Source organism: Pinus tabuliformis, chromosome 2_1 (assembly GCF_031772625.1).
Source record: "Pinus tabuliformis cultivar Carrire ecotype Pingquan chromosome 2_1, CPIR1, whole genome shotgun sequence".
Classification (NCBI taxonomy): domain Eukaryota; kingdom Viridiplantae; phylum Streptophyta; class Pinopsida; order Pinales; family Pinaceae; genus Pinus; species Pinus tabuliformis.
The window spans coordinates 540,997,703-541,019,976 of NC_142299.1; the positions used below are offsets into that span (position 1 = coordinate 540,997,703).

At 38.1% G+C, this 22,274-nt stretch overlaps 2 protein-coding genes across 5 annotated transcripts in view; one reads left to right on the top strand and one right to left on the bottom strand.

The window, feature by feature from the left end:
* Positions 1 to 12,995, top strand: part of DCL2 (dicer-like 2) — a 538,569-nt gene extending 525,574 nt beyond the window's left edge. For all 4 annotated transcript variants that reach the window (XM_089402947.1, XM_089402946.1, XM_089402944.1 and 1 more), the window contains one exon: positions 12,589 to 12,995. In XM_089402947.1, the coding sequence (XP_089259073.1) occupies positions 12,589 to 12,612 (24 nt within the window). In that variant the 3' untranslated portion in view covers positions 12,613 to 12,995. The remainder of the gene's footprint in view (positions 1 to 12,588) is intronic.
* LOC149201416 (uncharacterized) lies at positions 2,163 to 3,354 on the bottom strand. The gene is made up of 2 exons (XM_089399714.1): positions 2,772 to 3,354; positions 2,163 to 2,650 (listed from the first exon to the last, which is right to left on the bottom strand). Exons 1-2 carry the CDS (start codon positions 3,228 to 3,230, stop codon positions 2,447 to 2,449), a joined length of 663 nt encoding a protein of 220 aa, XP_089255840.1. The 5' UTR covers positions 3,231 to 3,354; the 3' UTR covers positions 2,163 to 2,446.
* Positions 12,996 to 22,274: the final 9,279 nt, after the last annotated feature.

The following is a 22,274-nucleotide window of genomic DNA, read 5'->3' on the forward strand; positions in this document are numbered from 1 at the left end:
TTCTCTTGGCTCGTATATCATAATAGGAATCTCACTTGGAACAATTTACAAAGAAGGAACTGGCAGGGTCCATCGATCTGCATGATCTGCCTTGACAATTCTGAAGACAACCTCCACAGACAGCTTATCTGGAGGTATCTGGCTACTTTCTTTGGCTTTCCGGTTGCTTCACATCCAATTAGAGAGGCTTTCGAATGCTAGGGCGCTCTTAGACCTGACTGGCGTTCCATCCCTATGATTACTATTTGGTTCATTTGGAAGTGGCAAAACAATAAAATCTTTCAAAACAACAGTGAGGCCTTTGGAAGTATTATAGACAAGATTATCCCATCTTATTTCTCCTACAATCAAAACATGCCTCAGCAGAAAATTCAGCATATGGCTCCCTCTCCCTCACTTCCGCTTTTATTTCCTAGAGCACACTTTGATGGTGCGGCAAAGGACGGAAATTGCGCTTGCGGAGTCTTCATTGCTTTTTCAAAGGATCATCACTTTTCTATTTTCTGGAATGGTGGCAGAGGAACTAATAACAAGGCAGAGGCCATGGCCCTACATGGCCTGCTCTTCTTCTGTTCCTTCATGGAACTTGGGTCTATAAAAGTATATGGGGATTCGAAAACTATTATATATCATGTGAATGGAAAACATAAAATTACAAAGGATAACCTAACAGGATGGCTTCACAAGATTACATCACTATGGGACTCTGTCTCTTTCCCTATTGCTCATATTAAGCGAAACCAAAATGTGCAAGCGGATGCTCTATCAAAACAAGGGTTGAACTCTCCTATCGGTATCTGGCATCTGGTCATCACGATGGATTCCTGCGCATACGAGATCCAGCCTTTCTCTATGCCCGACACATAAACACTTGCAGAATTTATGTTTTTGTTGTTATATGGCCTATCTTTTTTGGAACTCTGTCTCCATCTAACTTTCTGAATAGCCGGTTATTTTTTATCTAAATATTTGCTATGTTTACATGAGCCCAAATGTTTTTTGAAGCTCTCTTTCTCTCAGTTTCGAGGAATATTTCTAGGACTATGTTCCTCCAGATGATTGTACATACCGCCTCGGTATTTACCATATCATAATATAATCAATATGATGCTTTTTCTTCTGGAAAAATTTTTTGCTTAAAATCCTTTGAAGAACTTTCTCTCACGGAAATGTAGGAATATTCAAAATTTCATAGACGGCTTCACCTCAAAAGAATTCGATTTTGTCACTTTTGAATGCACACGACCTTGAGAAAGATAATCAACGGTTCCAAAAGTACCCAGGGCCAGGAGGATAAGAAGCCACAAAGGTTCACGGTCTCCTAAGAATATTAACTCAGAAATCATTTGAAATTTTGTTAATTAATGCCTTAAACCCCAAGACCCCAGCGCCCTAAAAAAATTTCGATCTTTGCCCAACCAATCCACTCGCAATATTACAAAATTTCCCTCTTTTTGTCTTCAGATCTGCAAGGAAACAATAAGGAAAAACCTATGAATATATACAAGAATTATATTACAAGGGTTGGAAGAAAATATATATACAAAAAATCTATTTACAAATTTTACAAAGGAAAGAATAGAAAAAATATTTACAATAATTATTTGCAAAATATAATTCACAAGTCTAATGGCTCTTTAAATAGCAAATTACTCATTTGTAGCTCACAAAATAATAATTTACAAGTCTAATGACTCTTTAAATAGCAAATTATTCATTTGTCGCTTTTTAATTTAGATGAGTACATTAAATAAACGATTTTTCTCTAGCCCAGATCCACAAACCCTACAATAAAAATCGTTAGATAAATTTTCAAGGAAAATAGTGCGTTCTTCCACTTCAATGCTCAAGAGTAGGATAATTTAGCCGAAAACGTTCCCTCATGCTTAAGATCTATATAAAAAATATCAATGTTGCACGAAGCGGAAGCGCGAAGCGGAAGCGCGGAAGCGTCATTTTCCAAAAATCTAGGAAGCGAAGCGTCCACGGAAGCGTCTGCTATATATATATATATTTTTTTATATTTTTTTGCATTTATACTCAAAACAAACATCCCAAATACCAAATTAATTGTAGAAGACATGAAAACATGCATATTTTTGCATAAATCAAGATAGATATGGCATCCATGATTCCATTGTAGTTACTAGTATGTACAACAATCATCTATATTCTAGCTATTACAAACATACATCAAATTTTTAAGCATATTATAAAACATAAAACATTTAAGCATATTATAAAACATAAAACATAGAGCATATTATGATTTATCTAGCAAGTGAGCAACTGTCAACATTTGTCATGTCCAAAATTCAAATAATAATGTTTACAAAATATGTCACTTGGTCACCGCCAAGCCAAAAAGGTTCAAAATTCAAATTCACAAGTCTACAAGTCTAATGAGTAATCTATGACAAAAAGAAGTAGATTGTGAATATATCTACTAATCTCTCCTCCTTCCACCACGAATAGAACGTGATGGCGGGCCTCCACGTGGTGGCAATGAAGAAGATGGTCCCTGTGTAAGTCGTGGCACTGGAACTGATGAAGAAGAACCCCCTGCCGTTGGTGTTGAACCATGGAACCTAGAAACCAAGGGACCAGATGGGGGTGGGGGTTGTGGCATATCAACACCCGTGTCATCATCCTAGAATCGCTCAAAAAATTCATGCAAAAAAAAAACACTAGTTAACAGAAAAATTAAAAACATGAATTAGAGAAATGCTTTATAAGGGAAAATTGGAAAATTCATACCACAATGGACATACCTGGATAAGAGAATCCTCTAATTGCTCTAGTCGCAACACTCCATCCTCCAAATTGGGCTCCTCTGGATTCTTGTCCCAAGTCAACAAGTCTTTATTAGACTTTGCATCTTCACAGTAATGGGACAACAATCGCAAGTTGTAATGAACATAAACCAAGCTCTCTGCCCGGTCTAAATTCAACCTGTTCCTTTTAACACTGTGGATGAAAGAATAAGAGCTCCAACACCTCTCTGCAGAAGAAGTGTTTACCACCTGTGATAGCACCCGCAATGCCAAACTCTGTAGAAGTGGAGTAGGCCCTCCATGCATGTTCCACCACTCAAGAGCAGAAAAATGCTCTCGATCTTGAATTGCATGCATGCTCCCAAATGGACCAGTGTTGCTCGTATAGTTGCTCACCTGTCTCCGTACCAATGCAGCCTCCTCATTATCAGGGATTAATCTACTCAATGCAGCCATATATTTTTCGTGAACCTCTTTATCTTGGTGTGGTTTTTTCCTGCTTCCCCCCCCAGGTGCTGGTTTTGAAAGCCATGATGGATGATAGTATTTAGGTGTCAAAACATATGCTAATGCATGCAATGGAACATTTAGCATATCCCATCGGTTTTCCACCTCTTCACGAATATAATTGTACAAGGTGGTATCTCTAGGCTCAACAATGTCTTTAATCTGCCCCAACATGCTATCCATTTGCTCATACACCTCCCCAATTACTGGTCGATCTGAATCTGCAAACTTGATCATGTAATAAATTGGTTTGGTGAATTGCAAAACATATTTAACCTGTGACCAAAAGTAACTGTCAAGAACAGTGTCCTTGACTTCATTAGCACCATCTGTGTCAGTGTTAATTTCATCCCATGTTTCAGCACACACCAGATTAGTTAAAGCTTGTCTCACCCTCACTAGCCGCCTAAAGGTGAGGTAATAACTAGCAAATCTTGTCTTTGCAATTTTAAGCAATTGCAACTTGGAGTAAGTGCCATAGAAGTAGTTTACCCTTGTATGCCCTGTGATGAATTTAATGAGCTGCTTCCCTTTCCTGTAAACCTCAGCAATCCACCCACAATCTTTGTGTTTCACAATATCATGCATCAAAAGGTTCAATGTGTGAACCAGGCACCCAGACCAAAAGATGTGTGGATGAGTACGCTCAATAATTTTTCCTGCTAACTTACAATTTGCTGCATTATCTGTGATCACTTGAACCACATTATTCGGACCAACATCTTTGATTGATTTCAATAGGAGATCTGCAATGTTTTGTGCAGTTGCACTGATGGAGGAGGAGTCATGAGATGCAATAAATACTGCACCACTAGAAGAAACACCAAGAACATTTATCAAATGTTGATTTTTAATATTTGTCCACCCATCTGATACAATGGATACCCCAGAATCCACCCACTCATGTGTAAAACGTGTCAAAGCTCTTTGAACCTTAGCTTTTTCTCTTTCTAATAACACTGTTCTAGCTTTCTCATAGTTGGGGGCCTTGTATCCTTTTGGGGCTTCATTGATGGCCTTTACCATTTCATGCCAATAGGGAGAGCGAAGCACATTGAATGGTACACCGCAAGCACAAAGAAAACGGACTATCTTTCCATCCACATCATCCCTCCCAGCAACATTAAGGAAATCCCCTATTGTTTTTCTACCTCCAGAGGTTGCAAAAGTACCATGAGGAGATGGGCAACTACCAAATTTAGAGGTTGCACTTGATTCAGAATGAGTTTTTTGTTTCTTGTTTTTTCGTTGTGCAGCCATCTCTATTTGGATGTATTTTTGTCTTTGTTCACTTGAAATGTTTGGGCAAATGGTTACCCCCACAGAACCCTTTTTTTCATCACTCTCCAGCACCCCACAAAGATGCCTCCTCAGACGGGTATATGAACCCGTATATGGTTTTCCTCCATGACAACCATGAGGGCACAAAAATTTGTAAGATCCACCACCCTTTCCCCCTTCAAGTTTGGTCACATAGTTCCACAAGGGATTTGATGTACCTTTCCCATCTTGTGCTTCAGTGTCCCCTTCAAGTTCATCCCCTTCCTCTTCAAACCCTTCCTCCTCATCATACATTGGGTCACTACTATTAGGACCAAGTTCATCCCCTTCCTCTTCCCCTCTATTCCTCACCCTTGCCATCATTAAAACCAAGAGTGGAATGATACATAGAAGCCAAAAGAACACCATCTTGGAATATGGATATAGGTGGTGGACAACCTGTAAATAAAGGAGCAAGTAGAAACAATGGGAAAGAGTAGGAGAGGGAGGAGAAAAATACAATTTTTTTTTCAAAAAAACAAGGGAGTTTGGGGTTTGAACTTACCTCTTTAGCTCTTGTAGATGAAGTCCTCCAAGCTCTTGCTCCAAGCTCCTCCTCCTTCTCCTAGCTCCTCCTTCTTCACTCCTCCAAGCTCTCCTCTCTTCTCCTCTCTTCTCCTCTCCTTTCCTCTCTTCTCTTCTCCTCTCCTCTCTTCTCTTCTCCAACTCTCATAAACTCAAAGTGAGAAAATGAGAAGAGAATGGGGGCTTTATTCTTTTCTAAACTCACCCTAAAGTGACCCTAACCCACCCCCTCATGCTTAGTTAAGTTAAATTTTAAATGAAATTAAAAAAAAAATATGTTATCCGCGGGTTGCGTGCGGGTTGCGCCCGGGTGGCGTGCGGGTGGCGTGCGCTTCCGGGCAGGTTGCGTGGCGCCACCTCTTGCCAGAACCGCATGCCGAAGCGCGATTCCGGGGGCAACGCAACCTCATTGGCAGGAATCGTTTAAAAAACATGGAAGCGCGCAACCTCAATTTCGGAATCGCGATTCCTGTGGAGATTCCGGAACGCTTCCGCACGGGTCGCGGTTCCGGGTTAGGATCCGGGGGGGGGGGGGGCGATTCCTGCAACCCTGAAAAATATTATCTACACAATTTAGAATAATTTTATTAGATCCACATGAGATATGAAAAATACAATGGAAGGAAGTTCCAGTGGTTTAACTGACAATAACTAACCACGTCGAATCCTATGACATTCTTCAGATCCAATTACTAGTGCAAGATAACTATACACCAATGATTCTATAAAAGAAGATGAACATATCAAATGTAAGCACAAGTAGAAATTGAAAGCCCAGTGAAACAATATTACCATATTCATGGAAGAAAAACACCACGATATTAAACCTTAAATGCTTTTTTTTATTGTTCCAAAATAGAAAGACCTTCAAGAGCTGATATCCAGAGCATAGTGATCTGAAGATCAAAGATGATACAATGAGGAGCCTCGGGCTCAATTTATAGAAAAATAGAGAGATCTAGGTTCCCCTTTAAGTGGAAAATAGATAGGTCAAAGAAGTTGCACAATTTTGACTTGATCCTGGAGAATGACAACTGCTAGATGCTTGAACCATGCCAAATTTAAATCTTGTCCTTTGATCTTCATGAAGATATTCGAATTCCATAATAATTCCCTTTTTTTCTTGGTCCAAAAAATATTATTTTGACCTTTTTCCCTAAAAAAATCACGTTTGACTTAAACACCTTAGTCCATAAGTTCATTTTTTTGTTAAAAAATTGGTTTTTTCCTTGATTAGGGACCTTGAAAATTTGACTTCTTTTGAACCCACGAATTTTCTTCAACTAACTGGACCCAGGAAATATTATTTTGCTTGAAAAAATAGTTCTTTTTTGCCCCAAAGAATTTCTTGTGGCTTTTTTTGCCTTGGAATTGAGTTTGTCAATTTAATTTTTCCTTGGGAATGACTACCTTCTCCAAAAATTCGTTTCTCCACTTCGAGAGAATTTTATTTTCTCTCAATTTTAATTTTTTGACCATTCTTTGACTAATTTTTTGCCAGAAAACCAAAAATAAAAAATTATTTGAGGAAAAAAACATAATTTCAACTCTCGAAAGGTGTCTAAACACAAAGTTGAGGTGTAAAGGTTCTAATTATGAGTACTCTAACCCCTTCAATTTTTACAAACATTTGATTCTACAATTTAAATCCAAATTATTAATTTCCTAACCTGCTGGAAATTTAATAATTAAAAATAGACACTTAGACTCAACCAAATTCTGCAAGACTCAAGACTTGATCTAGTATGATGAAAATAAATAAACTCAATACAATAAGACTCACTTAAGACATCACTATTGAGCCCTACCCTAGCTTTTGGGTATATTTGGTAGAAAAACTTTATTAATTATTGCGTGTTTAGAAACACAAAATAATTAACGAGGTTAAAAAACTCCCTAGGGTGAAATTATTTAGCAAAAATTCTTAAGCTTACCTATGTGTTTTACATGGCTTTATAGACATACTAAAATCATTTTTACAATGGCTCACCGGGCTGCAAAATTTAGAGTTACAACTTTGATAAACTGATGAATGGTGATGATGAATTTTGGATATCTGACTCCTTGAACATGATGAAATTCCTTTGAAAAAATGTGTACTGCTATAGGGTGATTGACACAAAGTGGTCAATAGGTGATCCGGATTTTAAACAGGAACGCAACAAATTACAGAGATAACCATAAATACAGAGATGCGATAACCATAAAAATAGAGATGCAGCGGAAATAATACTTCATTTCATTACTGTAAAATATTGAAATATGCTTACAAACAGAAATGGAAAGAAACCAGCTAGGGCGATGGTAGCTTATCTCTGAGAAGAGATGTGGCGGCTACATGCCTCTGAACTGTTCCGAACTGTATTACAATGAGGCTCGAAGGCCTATTTATTGTTGAGAAACAATGGAAAACCCTTCACATACCGAAACCTAACCCTAGAAGATGAAGCGCCAAATTGTGGGCCCCGTTTGGGTAAATTGGTACATCAATTTCCCGGGGTCGTAACTTTGGCATACGATCTCCATTTGACGCGTACGATAGCTCGTTAAAAAGATCTATCCGAGTACTACCACTTTGGGGGGCAACATAGGGCTCGGTCGCCCCAGAATTCCAAAAAAACGTCGTTTAGGGCCTCAAAACGGCTCCGGAAGTTTAGGACCCGAAAAACTGCTAAAAATAGTAAACTGTGCTACAATTAAGGAAACTGAAAATGCTGAGAAAGACAATGGTGGGGGTCCAGGTGGACCTGGCAGGTGGCCACCAATATCCACCTGGATCAATAGGGGTCATTGGTCAAAGTGTCCAAATGAACCAGTGTATTTTCTACTTCCATTATCGTTGAATTCTTCAATAAATGGTGATCTAGGAGGAAGATTTTCTCAATTGAAGAGGGTCGTCCTACATTTGGGGACACATAGGAAAATCAACATGGTAAGCAAGAAGGTGTCTTCACGCAAATTCAATGGAAAATTGGCAATAAAAGAGAAGAGCATTTATTTATGGGTAGAGGTACCAAATTGACTTCACCAAAGGAGACGTTGAGGGTCACAGAGCAAAATATGGAGTACTCCAAGCTAGATTAAGCAAGGAAATGAACCAAGGAAGGCTATCTTCATTAATACATCATCTCAATTCATGGAGTCAAGCACGGAACATTCAAACCAAGCATTTGATCAATCTACAAGTCAATTTTGAGCGGCTTTCAAGGAAGGTGTCCTCCTATTGCAGCCGTTGGAGGAGAATCCAACCTTAAGCCAGGGAATATTGAGCGCAATTGAAGGACATCAGGCCAAAGGAAGGGGCAAAAGTTATGTTCAAGCATCAAGGTCGAGTTAAAAGTCATTTTTGAAGAAAGTTTCTGCCTCAAACAATGGTAGACGTACGCACACCATAGCCGTTGGTATGGATACCCTCAATCCAACCAACGTGGAGGCCTAGTATTGGAGCATTCAAGCAAAGGAAACATGCTTGCAGAAGTTTATTGAAGATTATTAATTTTCTTACTTGTAGACACTTACCGAAGATTATTTGAAGCATAAAATCCATCCAAGCTTGTTGGGACTAAAAATCAGCAATAAGTTATTTCCCTAGTGGGGATCTAACCCCAAATCTGAGTGTTTTGCTTCAGATTTAAACATTCTTTTTGCAAAACTCAGTATTTTGAGGATTGTGTAGGCTTATTGGAGAGGTATATCAGAGTACTAACGCTTTCAACAAATAGCCAAATCTTTATTTCACATTTTTTGGTTCTTGGGTGGCCTTGAAGTGGTCTCTGGCTTGTTGGTCCTGCATATTTTTGCAGAAAATCAGACTTACAGGTTGAGAACAGCAAGCATAAAGCTTTGTCTACAGCCAAATAGCAAGGTACAGTCAAGCTTAATCATTTTCTATTTGGTGAGAGTTATTTCACAGTCATTTGGTGCATTTATAGCTATGTTGCACGGGTTCCCGCACTCAGGGGTGGGGTTCTCGAACCCGTCCCGGGTTCCTGCACCCAAGTACCGGATTTGGGTATGGGTTCTTCCCAGAAGAACCCAGAAGAACCGGGTTCTTCCATGAAGAACTGGGTTCTTCAAAAAAAAAAAATTGGGTTCTTTTCTTTTAATGGGTTCTTGGGTTCTTCGGATTCTTCGGGTTGGGTTCTTTGGGTTCTTTTAAGGGCTTTCCAGAATGAATGTCATAATTTCTTGCTGTTTCGGACTGTCTGCGACATGAGCCACAACTGTCAGTCCACTTTTATACACTCAATTTGCCTCCTACAGCTGCGGCATAGTCCCTCCTTGTTGTTGTCAAACGTTGAGCTGTAGGGCTTGATTCATGCCACTGTTTACACAAAACAGTTCACTGTTCACTAAGGAACAGACCTCGGCCTCCCTATGCAGACTCCTGTACCCAACCAAAGCCCTAAACGGAGATGACAATGCCACAAACTTACCTCTACTCAGCTCAGACTTGTTAAATTTTTAATTTTTTATACTATATACTATAATATGAGAAGTATACGTTTCAGTTCTTTTAACCTGAAATAGTTGCAATTAGATTAATAAAGTGCAGAAAATCTTCATCATTTTTTGCATTAATGAATGGCATTACATAAATGCATTCATACACTGAATATAGCTCTGTGCTATTCTTTACAATATAAACCGTTCAGTGAGAATGTATTTCAACTCAATCATCTACACAACATTCAAGCCAGTTCATTATCTACCCTCTAACAATGGTGTTGCTTGCCCTTGCAATGTAATTTCACCGTGGATCAACAAAATCCAATTAAATGGTTCAGAATTTGTTCAGGGAAAAGTAAAACATTTCATAGTATATATATTTTAATTTTTTAAAAATTGAAAGATTACATTAACATATAAATTCTGTGGTTTTTTTTAGGGTTGTGGCTACATTAAAGTATAAATTATGGCTGCTGGCAGCATATATTTCACTGCTGTCCCACCAAACACACAAGGCAGCCCAATAAAATAAAGTTTAAAATGTTGAGTCTTTGAGAACTCAGAATACTTTAGGATTTTTGAGCGTACTCCTGAGTTTGTAGGAAACTTGGCTAGTGTATCTCAGTCAGCTGTGTGTGACAAAATCTGTCCCATATCATGATTCATGTTAATATGTAAACAATGAACAGTTTTTTGGTGATAAATTTTGAAATTTCAATGTCAATGTTGAATGTTCAATGATGTGCATGTTTAAATGATTATCATTAAAGTTTTCTTGTTTAAAGTTGAAAAAATATACAAATTCAAATTTCATATATATTATTAATTATAAATTTATAAAATTTAATTATTAAAATTTAATATTATTATATTACTTGACGAACCCACGCACCTTGTTTCCAAAAATGCCGTCCCCGTCCCTATCCCCGAACCCACGTTTCCTAGCAACATAGATTTATTGGCATATTTTATTGTTTTATTGAATTTTTTAACTTTTGATTGCTGGCATGTCACTTACTGCTGCAGAATATCAATTATTATGCTTGCAATCATTTAAACTAACTCCTAGACTCCATCACCAAATAGGAATAGAAGGCACTGGTCTACTAACCTTCTGGTGGAGTGTTTTCATTTTATAAGGAAGCCTCCCGCAGCATTGTAGGAGTTGGCCTAATGAGTATGGACTCATGCCGAGGTGACAGTGGGCACTTGTCTTGTTGGATAATGCATTAGTGTCTTGCTGGACCTTTGCAAGTCCGACAATCTATGTGGTAACAGGTCTTCTTGATAAAATTTTGTGTGCATCTCAGCGATGGCAACTTGAAACAAGTAGCCCTTAAGCTTGATTTGAGAGCAACTCACCAGCCATACGGTCAGCAGTTTTCCAGCACGTAGAAATTCATAATCATTTCATGCATAGAGAAGCAATGAAAATATTGTATCAATGTGTGTTGATCAACAATACCAAAAATATTATTATAAAGATTCATATCAATAAAAAGGTTTGTCATGTGGCGTACGTTGGGGACGAATTTCTTTATGTTCTTCAGCTCCATGCTAACAGAGTTCAATCAAAGCTTGCAAATGAGCTAGAGGAGATTTAGCCACCATATTAAGACAGGATGTCCTGTCCTGACCCCTAAACAGTGGGAAGGGTTCTAGGTGCTCAAGGTTCACACCTAGGATGCGAAAGACATTCAAACTTTCAAAGTGCAAAATCACTTTCCCAACCTTGACTTGTTTGATTTCCATTAACCCTCAACTGTTTCCAGTTTTTCTAATTTCTTCACGTTGACCCATGCAATCGTCTAGTTAGTGAGCTGTTTGTTTCTGCATGATTACTTAAAGAAGTAATGTGCAATGTTTGTAGTGGCCCATCACGGGCATCGGTTTTACAGTTTTACTTACGTGAGAAATCCCTAGTATTTATAAAGATTCAATTCATATTGCATGGATTAATTTTCTATTTCCTTATTGTCTCTTCAAAGAAACAAAGTTGCGACTAGGAAGCCTTCTAATATTTTCTACTCTGTCAGCAACCTGCATATTCATTAGAAGGATGAACTATGCGGCTCCATGCCCTCCAAAAAGCTTGTGGCTAGTAAACATCAAATTGCATATCCATCCTCCAATCATCAGAAGGAATTTATTTGTATAAAATTGAATGAAACTGCTCTGTTCACTTGTACCCTTTACATGATTGTTGTTTTTTAATTCAAGGAAAACTCCATGGGATCCTCTCCACTTTCTGAAATATCTTGATGGAGAGTCCCAACCCCTAGCCAGAATAGCAGCTGGTAACCCAACGGGGCTCAACCGGATTAGAAGCACAGACCTCGCAGTGAACTTCTTGAAACATTTCATTTGAATGGATTGAGCTAACCCACTTGGCTGTTGTTCAATATTATATTGGAACATTTTTTAATTTCAAGCCAGTAATCTTTATTTATTGGAAAACCTGGAAACTCACCATGGCCCTTGGCTTTGCTTCAAAGAAAACGTCAGAATTGAAAGACTTTCAATGCAATTATAAAAAACTGCGTTGGGATATAATTTCATTAGGTCACAAGTTATCATATAAAAATCCAATTGGTGACCATAAAAAAGTTGTTTCCAACTATATTTTCTACGATTCATTATATAGATAAGCTGTCATGGGCATAATTCATTTAGTGGTTTATAATTTACTCTACGCACATCCCCTTTCTACATTGTATGCGACTATGTTTTCATTCTGCCCCATGTCCAGATTTCTCTTTATTGCCTACATCTATGGAAGCTGGCTTTTAGGATTATATTTTTTCTGGTTTTATATTGTGTAATAGTCGATGATTGTCCCTTTTGATCCAATGATACTTTAAGTCATTCAATTTTGCAGGATTTATCGAAGTGTACATTTTCATCTAATTTTATTTTTTTGATTTATCACTCACTAAAATATATATTGATTTTTTAAATAGTTTATTACATTGGTGTTTCCTTTTGAAAATTAATCATTTCTTGTTATCTTCAGGCTGCAGGCCTACATAATCATTGACAAAGAGAAAAGCTGTGCGGTCAACTTGTTATACAGCGGTGCAGATATCTTCTTGAACATAATTAAATATATTTTTATTCAGATATTTTATTTCATGTACACGATCATATGAGGGGAGCAATTTCTTCAACTGAATATACATACAGGTGTCCCTTTTATGAATTTTATTTATTTATTTTGTATTTCATGATCCATCATCTATTAAATAGATGGTAATGAACTCATCTGTTTTGTATGTATGACAATACATGGAAACTATTTTCCCCAAAATTTGGGAAAAAAAAATTTCTGCGAAATGCAATATGTACAAATCCTAAGGAAGTTCTGGGGAATGTATGAATTTCAGTATTATAAGTGTTTACTATTAATAATTGTTCTTTTTATCTATAACATTGTATCATTTTCTCTGGTGTTAACATTCTCACAGTTTCAGCGACATAATTTATGGGTTCTCTCTAACTTGTAACTGTGATATGAGTGAAGCTCCCAAAATATGTAAACCCCCAAAAAGGAAAAGATGATCAAGTAATGGTAGAAAATAATTTTTAAAATGTTGAAAATGTACAGTTACCTTATTAAGTATTAACAGATATTCATAATAATTTACAAGATTGGGAAGAATCATCAAATTTGATCGACCCTCCAAGAAAAATAATAAACAAATAGAATAAAGAAAGTTCTAGATCACACTAAACCATATACAAACATCTCTTTGTAATGTTTCTAACTAGGAAATAACAGTGAATATCAAATACATGCACTAGCTACAACAAAATAAAATTCTAATAACACAGCCATATTAAGTGCACAGAAAATAGAGCTAAAGCTCCGAGCCATGGTATTAATCTGAAAGATACAAGCACATCAGTGATAGAAAGTGGAACCCGGGCTTGCTACTGCAAGCATGCAAAACCCAGGTGAAATGATGTGGAATCCCAACTGCAAATGGCTAAAACAGGTAATTCGCTCTACCTAGAGATTTTGATGCTGCTGCTAGAGGAGAACTGTAGTTTTTGCCCTCAAATCTGCTACAAAAATTCTACAAAATTAACTGAATGCTCCTCACACCCAATCCACCATGTTAATTTTTCATCAAGAATTGTTGTATGTGACAACTATTACTTCAACAATTTTCAATAACATCCAATTCACAATTTCACTTCTTCAATTAACGAATAACAATAGAGCAATAGTAGATAGAACAATTAACTAATATGCACAATGAAAAGACAACCAAGAGACACGAGACACAATATTTGGTCAATGAGTAGGGGAAAACCCCACAAGGGGTAAAACCCTTTGCAAATCTTCTTCTATTAGATTGTCTTCAAATGTTCAGCAGAGAGTGTACATCATCCAATAGTCTCTCTTGTCTCTATTTTGGATAAAGTGATTGGTATATTGACTTGGATATGGATATTGGTTAGTCAAAGTCAAACTTTGACTAACCAATATCCATATCCAAGTCAATATACCAATCAGTTTATCCAAAATAGAGACAAGAGAGAATCAACAAAAATAAACTCTAGACCGGCTACAAATATGTCCAAGTCAACTACACTCAATGGTAGTAATGTCTGCCCTAACCAATCCTCAAAATTCAATTGTTAATGATCAAAACAGCTCTCCAAGAGCTCAGTCAACAGTAGTCAAATTCGACCTCAATTGCTGGTCAAAGTCAACCCAAAAATAATCCTCCAAAATGCGGTCAAATGAGAGAACTTTTTGCAGTCAAAGTTGCAGTCAACACCAGTTAGACAACCTAGATTGCCTCGATTTTTGTGCCAATCAACTCGGCCTGAAGAGATCGAATTTTTCCAAGTCAAACCATGTAGTCAAACTTGGTCAAACTGTCCAGCGGAAAAAGTCAACACATAAAGTCAAAGATGCTCAAGAGAAACTCGCACATGTGAAGAGAAATTTAGTTGCCTCAGACTTGTACAAACCAAACAATCCAAGAGAGAGAGAAGAAGAATGTGTTGTGATGCCAAATGAAGAGGACTTGACTTGCATTTATAGGCATTGGAGGGGTGCTTATTTTGCTTTTGGGTCAACCTAAACAAATGTGGTAATGTGTGTTTTTCATCAAAAATATATTTTTCCTTGTTCAAATTAAGTGCTTCAAAAGTCAATTTTGGTCCTCTCAATGTTAAGGTTGGAATTTGTCACTAAGCTGTCAAATTAACACTCCCTCTTAGCTAGGGAGAAATTCCAATTGTATTACGTGATCATCATATATATCTCGTTATCATGTCATGTACATCCCTACTCAACTCTACTTGTCTCTGCTAATCTCATGTTAAACACTCTCGAATCTAAATAAGAAGAAATGTTGCAGGGGAGCTCCAACTACCCTAACTCTATCACCATCTAGGAGACTCTGCTATCACTTGGAATCATCATCAGGGAGCCATAGCTACCACTGGAAACTAAAGACAATGGGTGAAATCAACCTACCCAAATGTGTAGGGATCACAATTTTTCCCAAAGTCCCTAACAACAGGTGAGATAAACTTACCGAAGGTAAGGATCACACTCTACCCTATTGTCCCTGATCATCCATTTTAACCCTCAAGAGTCAGATGGTAGAACACTTGCATCCACTAACTTGGGTGAGATCCACCTACTATAAGCGGTAGGGATCACACTCTATCCCAAGTCCCTCATCGCATTGACCAGATGGGGAGACCAAGAACTTCCCTTTCGACAAAGCTTTGGTGAGGATGTCAATTCCCTGCTCATCTGTCGAAATGTGAAGGAGTCTCATGATTGCTCTTTGCACCAAGTCTCGGATGTAATGATATTTGATGTCTATATGCTTCGACTTCTCGTGGAACAGAGGATTCTCTAACAAACAAGTCCCACTCTTGTTGTCGCAATAGATAGTTGTCGTGTCCAAGCACTGCTCAAATAGCTCTCCAAAGAGTTTCCTTAACCAAACGGCTTCACAACTCGCCACGCTGGTTGCAATATACTCGGCCACAATTGTGCTAAGGGCTACATACTTTTTCTTCCTGCTCATCCATGATATCATGGCATATCCAAGACTAAAACAGCATCTGGAAGTACTCTTCTCATCGACAAAACTATCAGCGCAATTTGCATTTGTATATCCATGTAGTCTAACATCTCTAGTGACATATCTCAGACCAAGGTTAATAATCTCGAGTAGATATCTCAATACATGCTTGGCAGTGACTCAATGTACATGGTGAGGCTCGGTCATAAACTGGCTCAAAGTGTTCACTGTGAAGCATATGTTAGGACGAGTGTTCATGAGGAACTTCAAAGCACCAACTAGTTGTCTAAACTCAAAAGGGTTTGTTAGGTCCGATCTCGCAACCTCTCTGCATAGCTTCTTGAAATTCATTTATGTAGGTGTAGGCAAGGACTTTGCATTCTACCATGCCAATCTCTCTAACAGTTTCACAACATATTTTCCTTGTGAAAGGAAAATCTTGCTTGGTCTTTACCATACTTCTTTGACCACTTTGAAGTACAAGTTTGGATCGGCAGTGCTCCTTGTGAATCCAAACTTCATCAAGCAATTGTCAACATGGGCATACCAGGCACGAGGGGGCTTGTTTCAATCCATAAAGAGCTTTCTTCAATCGACACACATGGGTCTTCCTGTCATGAACTTTAAATCTTACGTAAATCTTGGTGGTTGTTCAACATATTCTTCTTCTTGAAGCAACCCATGCAAAAGGCCAGTCTTCACATCCATCTAGTAAAGAGTCCAACCCTGATTGGCTGCAAGTGCAACAATAGGTCAAATGGCGGTGTAGCGAGCAACTGGAGCAAATATGTCATCATAATCCTCTCCCTCTTCTGGGAGAACCCTCGGGCTACGAACCTTGCCTTGTATTTTCCGATGCTTCCATCAACCCCATGCTTCATCTTGTAGAGCCATTTGGAGGTCACCATTGATCTTACCTTTGGTCTCGACAAAACATCCCATATGTCATTTTTCACAATAGATTCGTATTCTTCGGCCATAGCATCTTTCTAGACTCATTCCTTCACAACTTCTTCAAAGGTGTGAGGCTCGGCTTGAATCATATTTCTCATAGTTACAACATATGCTTGGTACCTTCATGGCTTCTTTTTCTCTCTAAATGTTCCACAAACAACATGTCTCAACATCTTGAAGTGTTTGACGAAGCCATAGTGGCATATTCCTAGTAGGAGGATCATTTGGAGGAGGATCCAAGGGATCCATAGGCTCAAAGGGATCATCAACAATATCTTTCTCGGATTCCGGCACAGAGGGTTCTTCTAGAATATCCATATCATCACTCTTCTTCTCAAGAGAAGGAGGAGAAGGAAGGTCCCTTGCTTTTCTAAGGGAAACAGGGAAACATCTTTTCTTCTAGAGGATTCCAACTTATTTCTTTTTTCCTTTGGCACATGGAAATATACGAGGCAACCAAATACACAAAAGTGACCAATGTCGGGATTGACACCTCTGAATAATTATTCAGGGGTCCTGTTGTCCAAAGCTTGATGAGACACCCTGTTTTGAACATATACCATTGTATTTGTTGCTTCTCTCCAAAGGAACTTTGGCAGCTTTTGATCATGGAGCATGGTGTGAAAATTCCTAGATCTGAAAGTCTTAGAAATCATACTACAACTCGTTGAATCTACTTCACCTAGATTGTAAATTACATTACAAGATTATTTCATATTTCTTCATGAACATTGAAGTAAATCACTGAAGCAACCTATACCAATTAAATATGATTCTGAAACATAGAGCTGAGCAAGGAAAACCAAAACACACAGGACACAGTTATTTTGGACAAATGTCCCCGGAAAAACCCAATGCAGGAAAATTGGTGCAGAAACTCTGAGGGTTTATTATTATTAAGCAGTAGAAAATTCTGAATACGCCACTAAATACCTCACAGGGTTATTCAGTTTCAGAGAGAAATGCTGGCAGAAGCTTTGTGAGTTTACCTCACACAATCACTGAGAAAAAGTCCCAATTGTTCCGGTTGCTGGATGAGATGCCCTTGGTAGGCTATGTGCTATCATTGTGTTGCCTCTACATTGTCCCAGCGTCAACCCTCTCAGGCATAGTGTCACCCAATTGGGGAATCGATTAGTAGCCCAGAGTCACTACTCTCAGCCTCCCGGTCTCACAACCCGACTTATGCCCACTGAAATTGACCCTCCGCTCTGACTTTCAACTTTCTCTCTCTCCCTCTGTGTTGCTTCTGCGTGACCCTTCTGGCCTCACGTCAGCCTCTACATCAAGGCTACTGGATCACTCTCTGCCTCTCTCTGTTGATGACTCTCCGGCTTAAAATCTCTCTCTCTCTAGAAACTGTTATCCTTGCCCCTCTGCTGCAAGAAATCTCCTCAATCGATTTTCCTCCTGAGAACTCACTTTAGAAAATTGATTTCCTCAATCTCTCGGTGTATTTTTCAAATGACGCTCAAGCCCCTTCTTATATCTTCATGTTGGACAACCAACGGCCTAGGTTAAACCATAATCAAAGGCTCAGGTTGTTTTGGCTTGATCCATGGATTTTTCTAGAAGTTTCACCCCTGATTAAATTAATACCCATTAATATTTTAATTTTCCAAAGTTTAGACTTAAGAACCCCATTAAAAATAATAATTATTTTAATAAAATCACTTTTGTGTAGAATTTCCGAAAATACTTTATGGGTTCTTTGGAATACTTGTGCCCAAGCCTCCCTACAAAATTTGAGGCTTAGAGCACATCAGATGCTACTCTAAATCAACACATGGCATGGGTGGCTTCCACAATAGACTTGTTTTTTCTTTTAGCCACTCCATTTTGTTCGAGATTGTAGGGCACAATAGTCTCCTTCTCGATACCTTTATTAATACATATTCATCTAATTTCTTTTTTTTGATTTATCACTCTCTAAAATATATATTGATATTTTACATATTTTATTACATTGATGTTTCCTTTTGAAAATTAATCATTTCTTGTTATCTTTAGGCTGCAGGCCTACATAATCATTGACAAAGAGAAAAGCTATGCGATCAACTTGTTATACAGCAGTGCAAATATCTTCTTGAACATAATTAAATATATTTTTATTCAGATATTTTATTTCATGTACACGATCATATGAGGGGAGCAATTTCTTCCACTGAATATTGAGTACAGGTGTCCCTTTTATGAATTTTATTTATTTATTTTGTATTTCATGATCCATCATCTATTAAATAGATGGTAATGAACTCCTCTGTTTTGTATGTATGACAATACATGGAAACTATTTTCCCCAAAATTTGGGAAAACTTTTCTTCTACGAAATGCAATATGTAAAAATCCCGAGGAAGTTCTTGGGAATGTATGAATTTCAGTGTTATCAGTGTTTAATATTAATAATTGTTCTTTTTATCTATAACATTGTATCATTTGCTCTGGTGTTAACATTCTCACAGTTTCAGTGACATAATTTATGGGTTCTCTCTAACTTGTAACTATGATATGAGTGAAGCTCCCAAAAATATGTAAACTCTCAAAAAGGAAAAGATAATCAAGTAATGGTAGAAAATAATTTTAAAATTTTTGAAAATGTACAGTTACCCTATTAAGTATTAACAGATATTTATAAGAATTTACAAGATTGGGAAGAATAATCAAATTTGATCGACCCTCCAAGAAAAATAATAAACAAGTAGAATAAAGAAAGTTCTAAATCACACTAAACCATATACAAACATCTCTTTGTAACATTTCTAACTAGGAAATAACAATGAATATCAAATACATGCACTAGCTACAGCAAAATAAAATTCTAATAACACAGCCACATTAAGTACATAGAAAATAGAGCTAAAGCTCTGAGTCATGGTATTAATCTGAAAGATACAAGTACATTAGTGATAGAAAGTGGAACCTGGGCTTGCTACTGCAAGCATGCAAAACCTAGGTGAAATGATGTGGAATCCCAACTGCGAATGGCCAAAACAAGTAATTCGCTCTACCCAGAGATTTTGCTGCTGCTGCTAGAGGAGAACAATAGTTTTTGCCCTCAAATCTGCTCCAAAAATTCTACAAAATTAACTGAATGCTCCTCACACCCAATCCACCATGTTAATTTTTCATCAAGAATTGTTGTATGCGACAACTATTACTTTAACAATTTTCAATAACATCCAATTCACAATTTCACTTCTTCAATTAACGAATAACAATATATCAATAGTAGATAGAACAATCAACTAATATGCACAATGAAAAGACAACCAAGAGATAGATGACACAATATTTGGTCAATGACCAGGGGAACCCCACAAGGGGTAAAACCCTTTGCAAATCTTCTTCTATTAGATTGTCTTCAAATGTTCAGCAGAGAGTGTACATCATCCAAGAGTCAAAGTTTGAACCAATATCCATATCCAAGTCAATATACCAATCAGTGTATCCAAAATAGAGACGAGAGAATCAACAAAAATCAACTGTAGACCGGCTACAAATATGTCCAAGTCAACTGCACTCAATGGCAGCAATGTCTGCCCTAACCAATCCTTGAAATTCAACTGTTAATGGTCAAAACAGCCCTCCAAGTGCTTGGTCAACAATAGTCAAATTCGACCTCAATTGCTGGTCAAAGTCAACCCAAAAGTAGTTCTCCAAAACTCTGTCAAATGAGAGAATTTTTTGCAGTCAAAGTTGCAGTCAACACTAGTTAGACAACCTAGATTGCCTCGATTTTTGTGCCAATCAAATCGGCTTGAATAGCGAATTTTGCCAAGTCAAACCGTGCAGTCAAACTTGGTCAAATTGTCTAGCTGAAAAAGTCAATGCAAAAAGTCAAAGATGCTCAAGAGAAACTCGCACATGTGAAGAGAAATTCAGCTGCCTCAGACTTGTACAAACCAAACAATCCAAGAGAGAGAGAAGAAGAATGTGTTGCGATGCCAAATTAAGAGGACTTGACTTGTATTTATAGGTGTTGGAGGGGTGCTCATTTTGCTTTTGGGTCAACATGAACAAATGTGGTAATGTGTGCTTTTCATCAAAAACATATTTTTCCTTGTCAAAATTAAGTGCTTCAAAAGTCAATGTTGGTCCTCTCAATGCTAAGGTTGGAATTTGTCACTAAGCTGTCAAATTAACACTCCTTCTTAGCTAGGGAGAAATTCCAACTGTATTATGTGATCATCATATATATCTCGTTATCATGTCATGTACATCCCTACTCAACTCTACTTGTCTCTGCTAATCTCATGTTGAACACTCTCGAATCTAAATAAGAAGAAATGTTGCAGGGGAGCTCCAACTAACCTAACTCTATCACCATCTAGGAGGCTCTGCTACCACTTAGAATCATCATCAGGGAGCCATAGCTACCACCGGAAATGAAAGAAAATGGGTGAGATCAACCTACCCAAATGTGTAGGGATCACACTTTATCCCAAAGTCCCTGACAACAAGTGAGATCAAATTACCGGAGGTAAGGATCACACTCTACTCTATTGTCCCTGATCATCCATTTTAACCCTCAAGAGTCAGATGGTAAAACACTTGCATCCACTAACTTGGGTGAGATCCACCTACTATAAGGGGTAGGGATCACACTCTATCCCAAGTCCCTCATCGCATTGACCAAATGGGGTGGTTATCCCACAAAGTGGGCAGGACGCTAACTAGGGCATACTCTGACTAGGGGAGGTCTCTGGTGTCTACATCCTATCGATCATAGGTCCCTCATCACTAGGATCTCATCAGCTCCATTCCTCACCCTAGGAGCTCAACCAGGGGGGAAGAACATTGCTCAATGTTCTTGATCAATTCTAATCCTTATCAGAAAGGGTAATCTCTATTAGTCCAAGCTACTCCATAGAGACCAAGAACTTCCCTTTCGGCAAAACTTTGGTGAGGATATCGACTGCCTGCTCATGTGTCGAAATGTGAAGGAGTCTCATGACTCCTCTTTGCACCATGTCTCGGATGTAATGATATTTGATGTCTATATGCTTTGACTTGTCGTGGAACACAGGATTCTCTAACAAACAAATCCCACTCTTGTTGTCACAATAGATAGTTGTCGTGTCCAGGACCTGCTCAAATAGCTCTCCAAAGATCTTCCTTAACCAAATTGCTTCACAACTCGCCAAGCTGGTTGCAATATACTCGGCCTCAACATTAAGGGCTACATACATTTTCTTCCTACTCATCCATGATATCATGGCATATCCAAGACTAAAACAACATCTAGAAGTACTCTTCTCGTCGACAAAACTGTCAGCGCAATTTGCATTTGTATATCCATGTAGTCTAACATCTCCAGCAACATATCTCAGACCAAGGTTAATAATCTCGAGTAGATATCTCAATACATTCTTGGCAGTGACCTTATGTACATGGTGGGCTCGGTCATAAACTAGCTCAAAGTGTTGACTGTGAAGCATATGTTAGGACGAGTGTTCATGAGGAACATCAGAGCACCAACTAGTTGTCTATACTCAGAAGGGTTTGTTAGGTATGGTCCTGCAACCTCTCTGCATAGCTTCTTGAAATTCATTTATGTAGGTGTAGGCAAGGACTTTGCATTCTACCATGCCAATGTCTCTAACAGTTTCACAACATATTTTCCTTGTGAAAGGAAAATCCTGCTCGGTCTTTACCATACTTCTTGGACCACTTTGAAGTACAAGTTTGG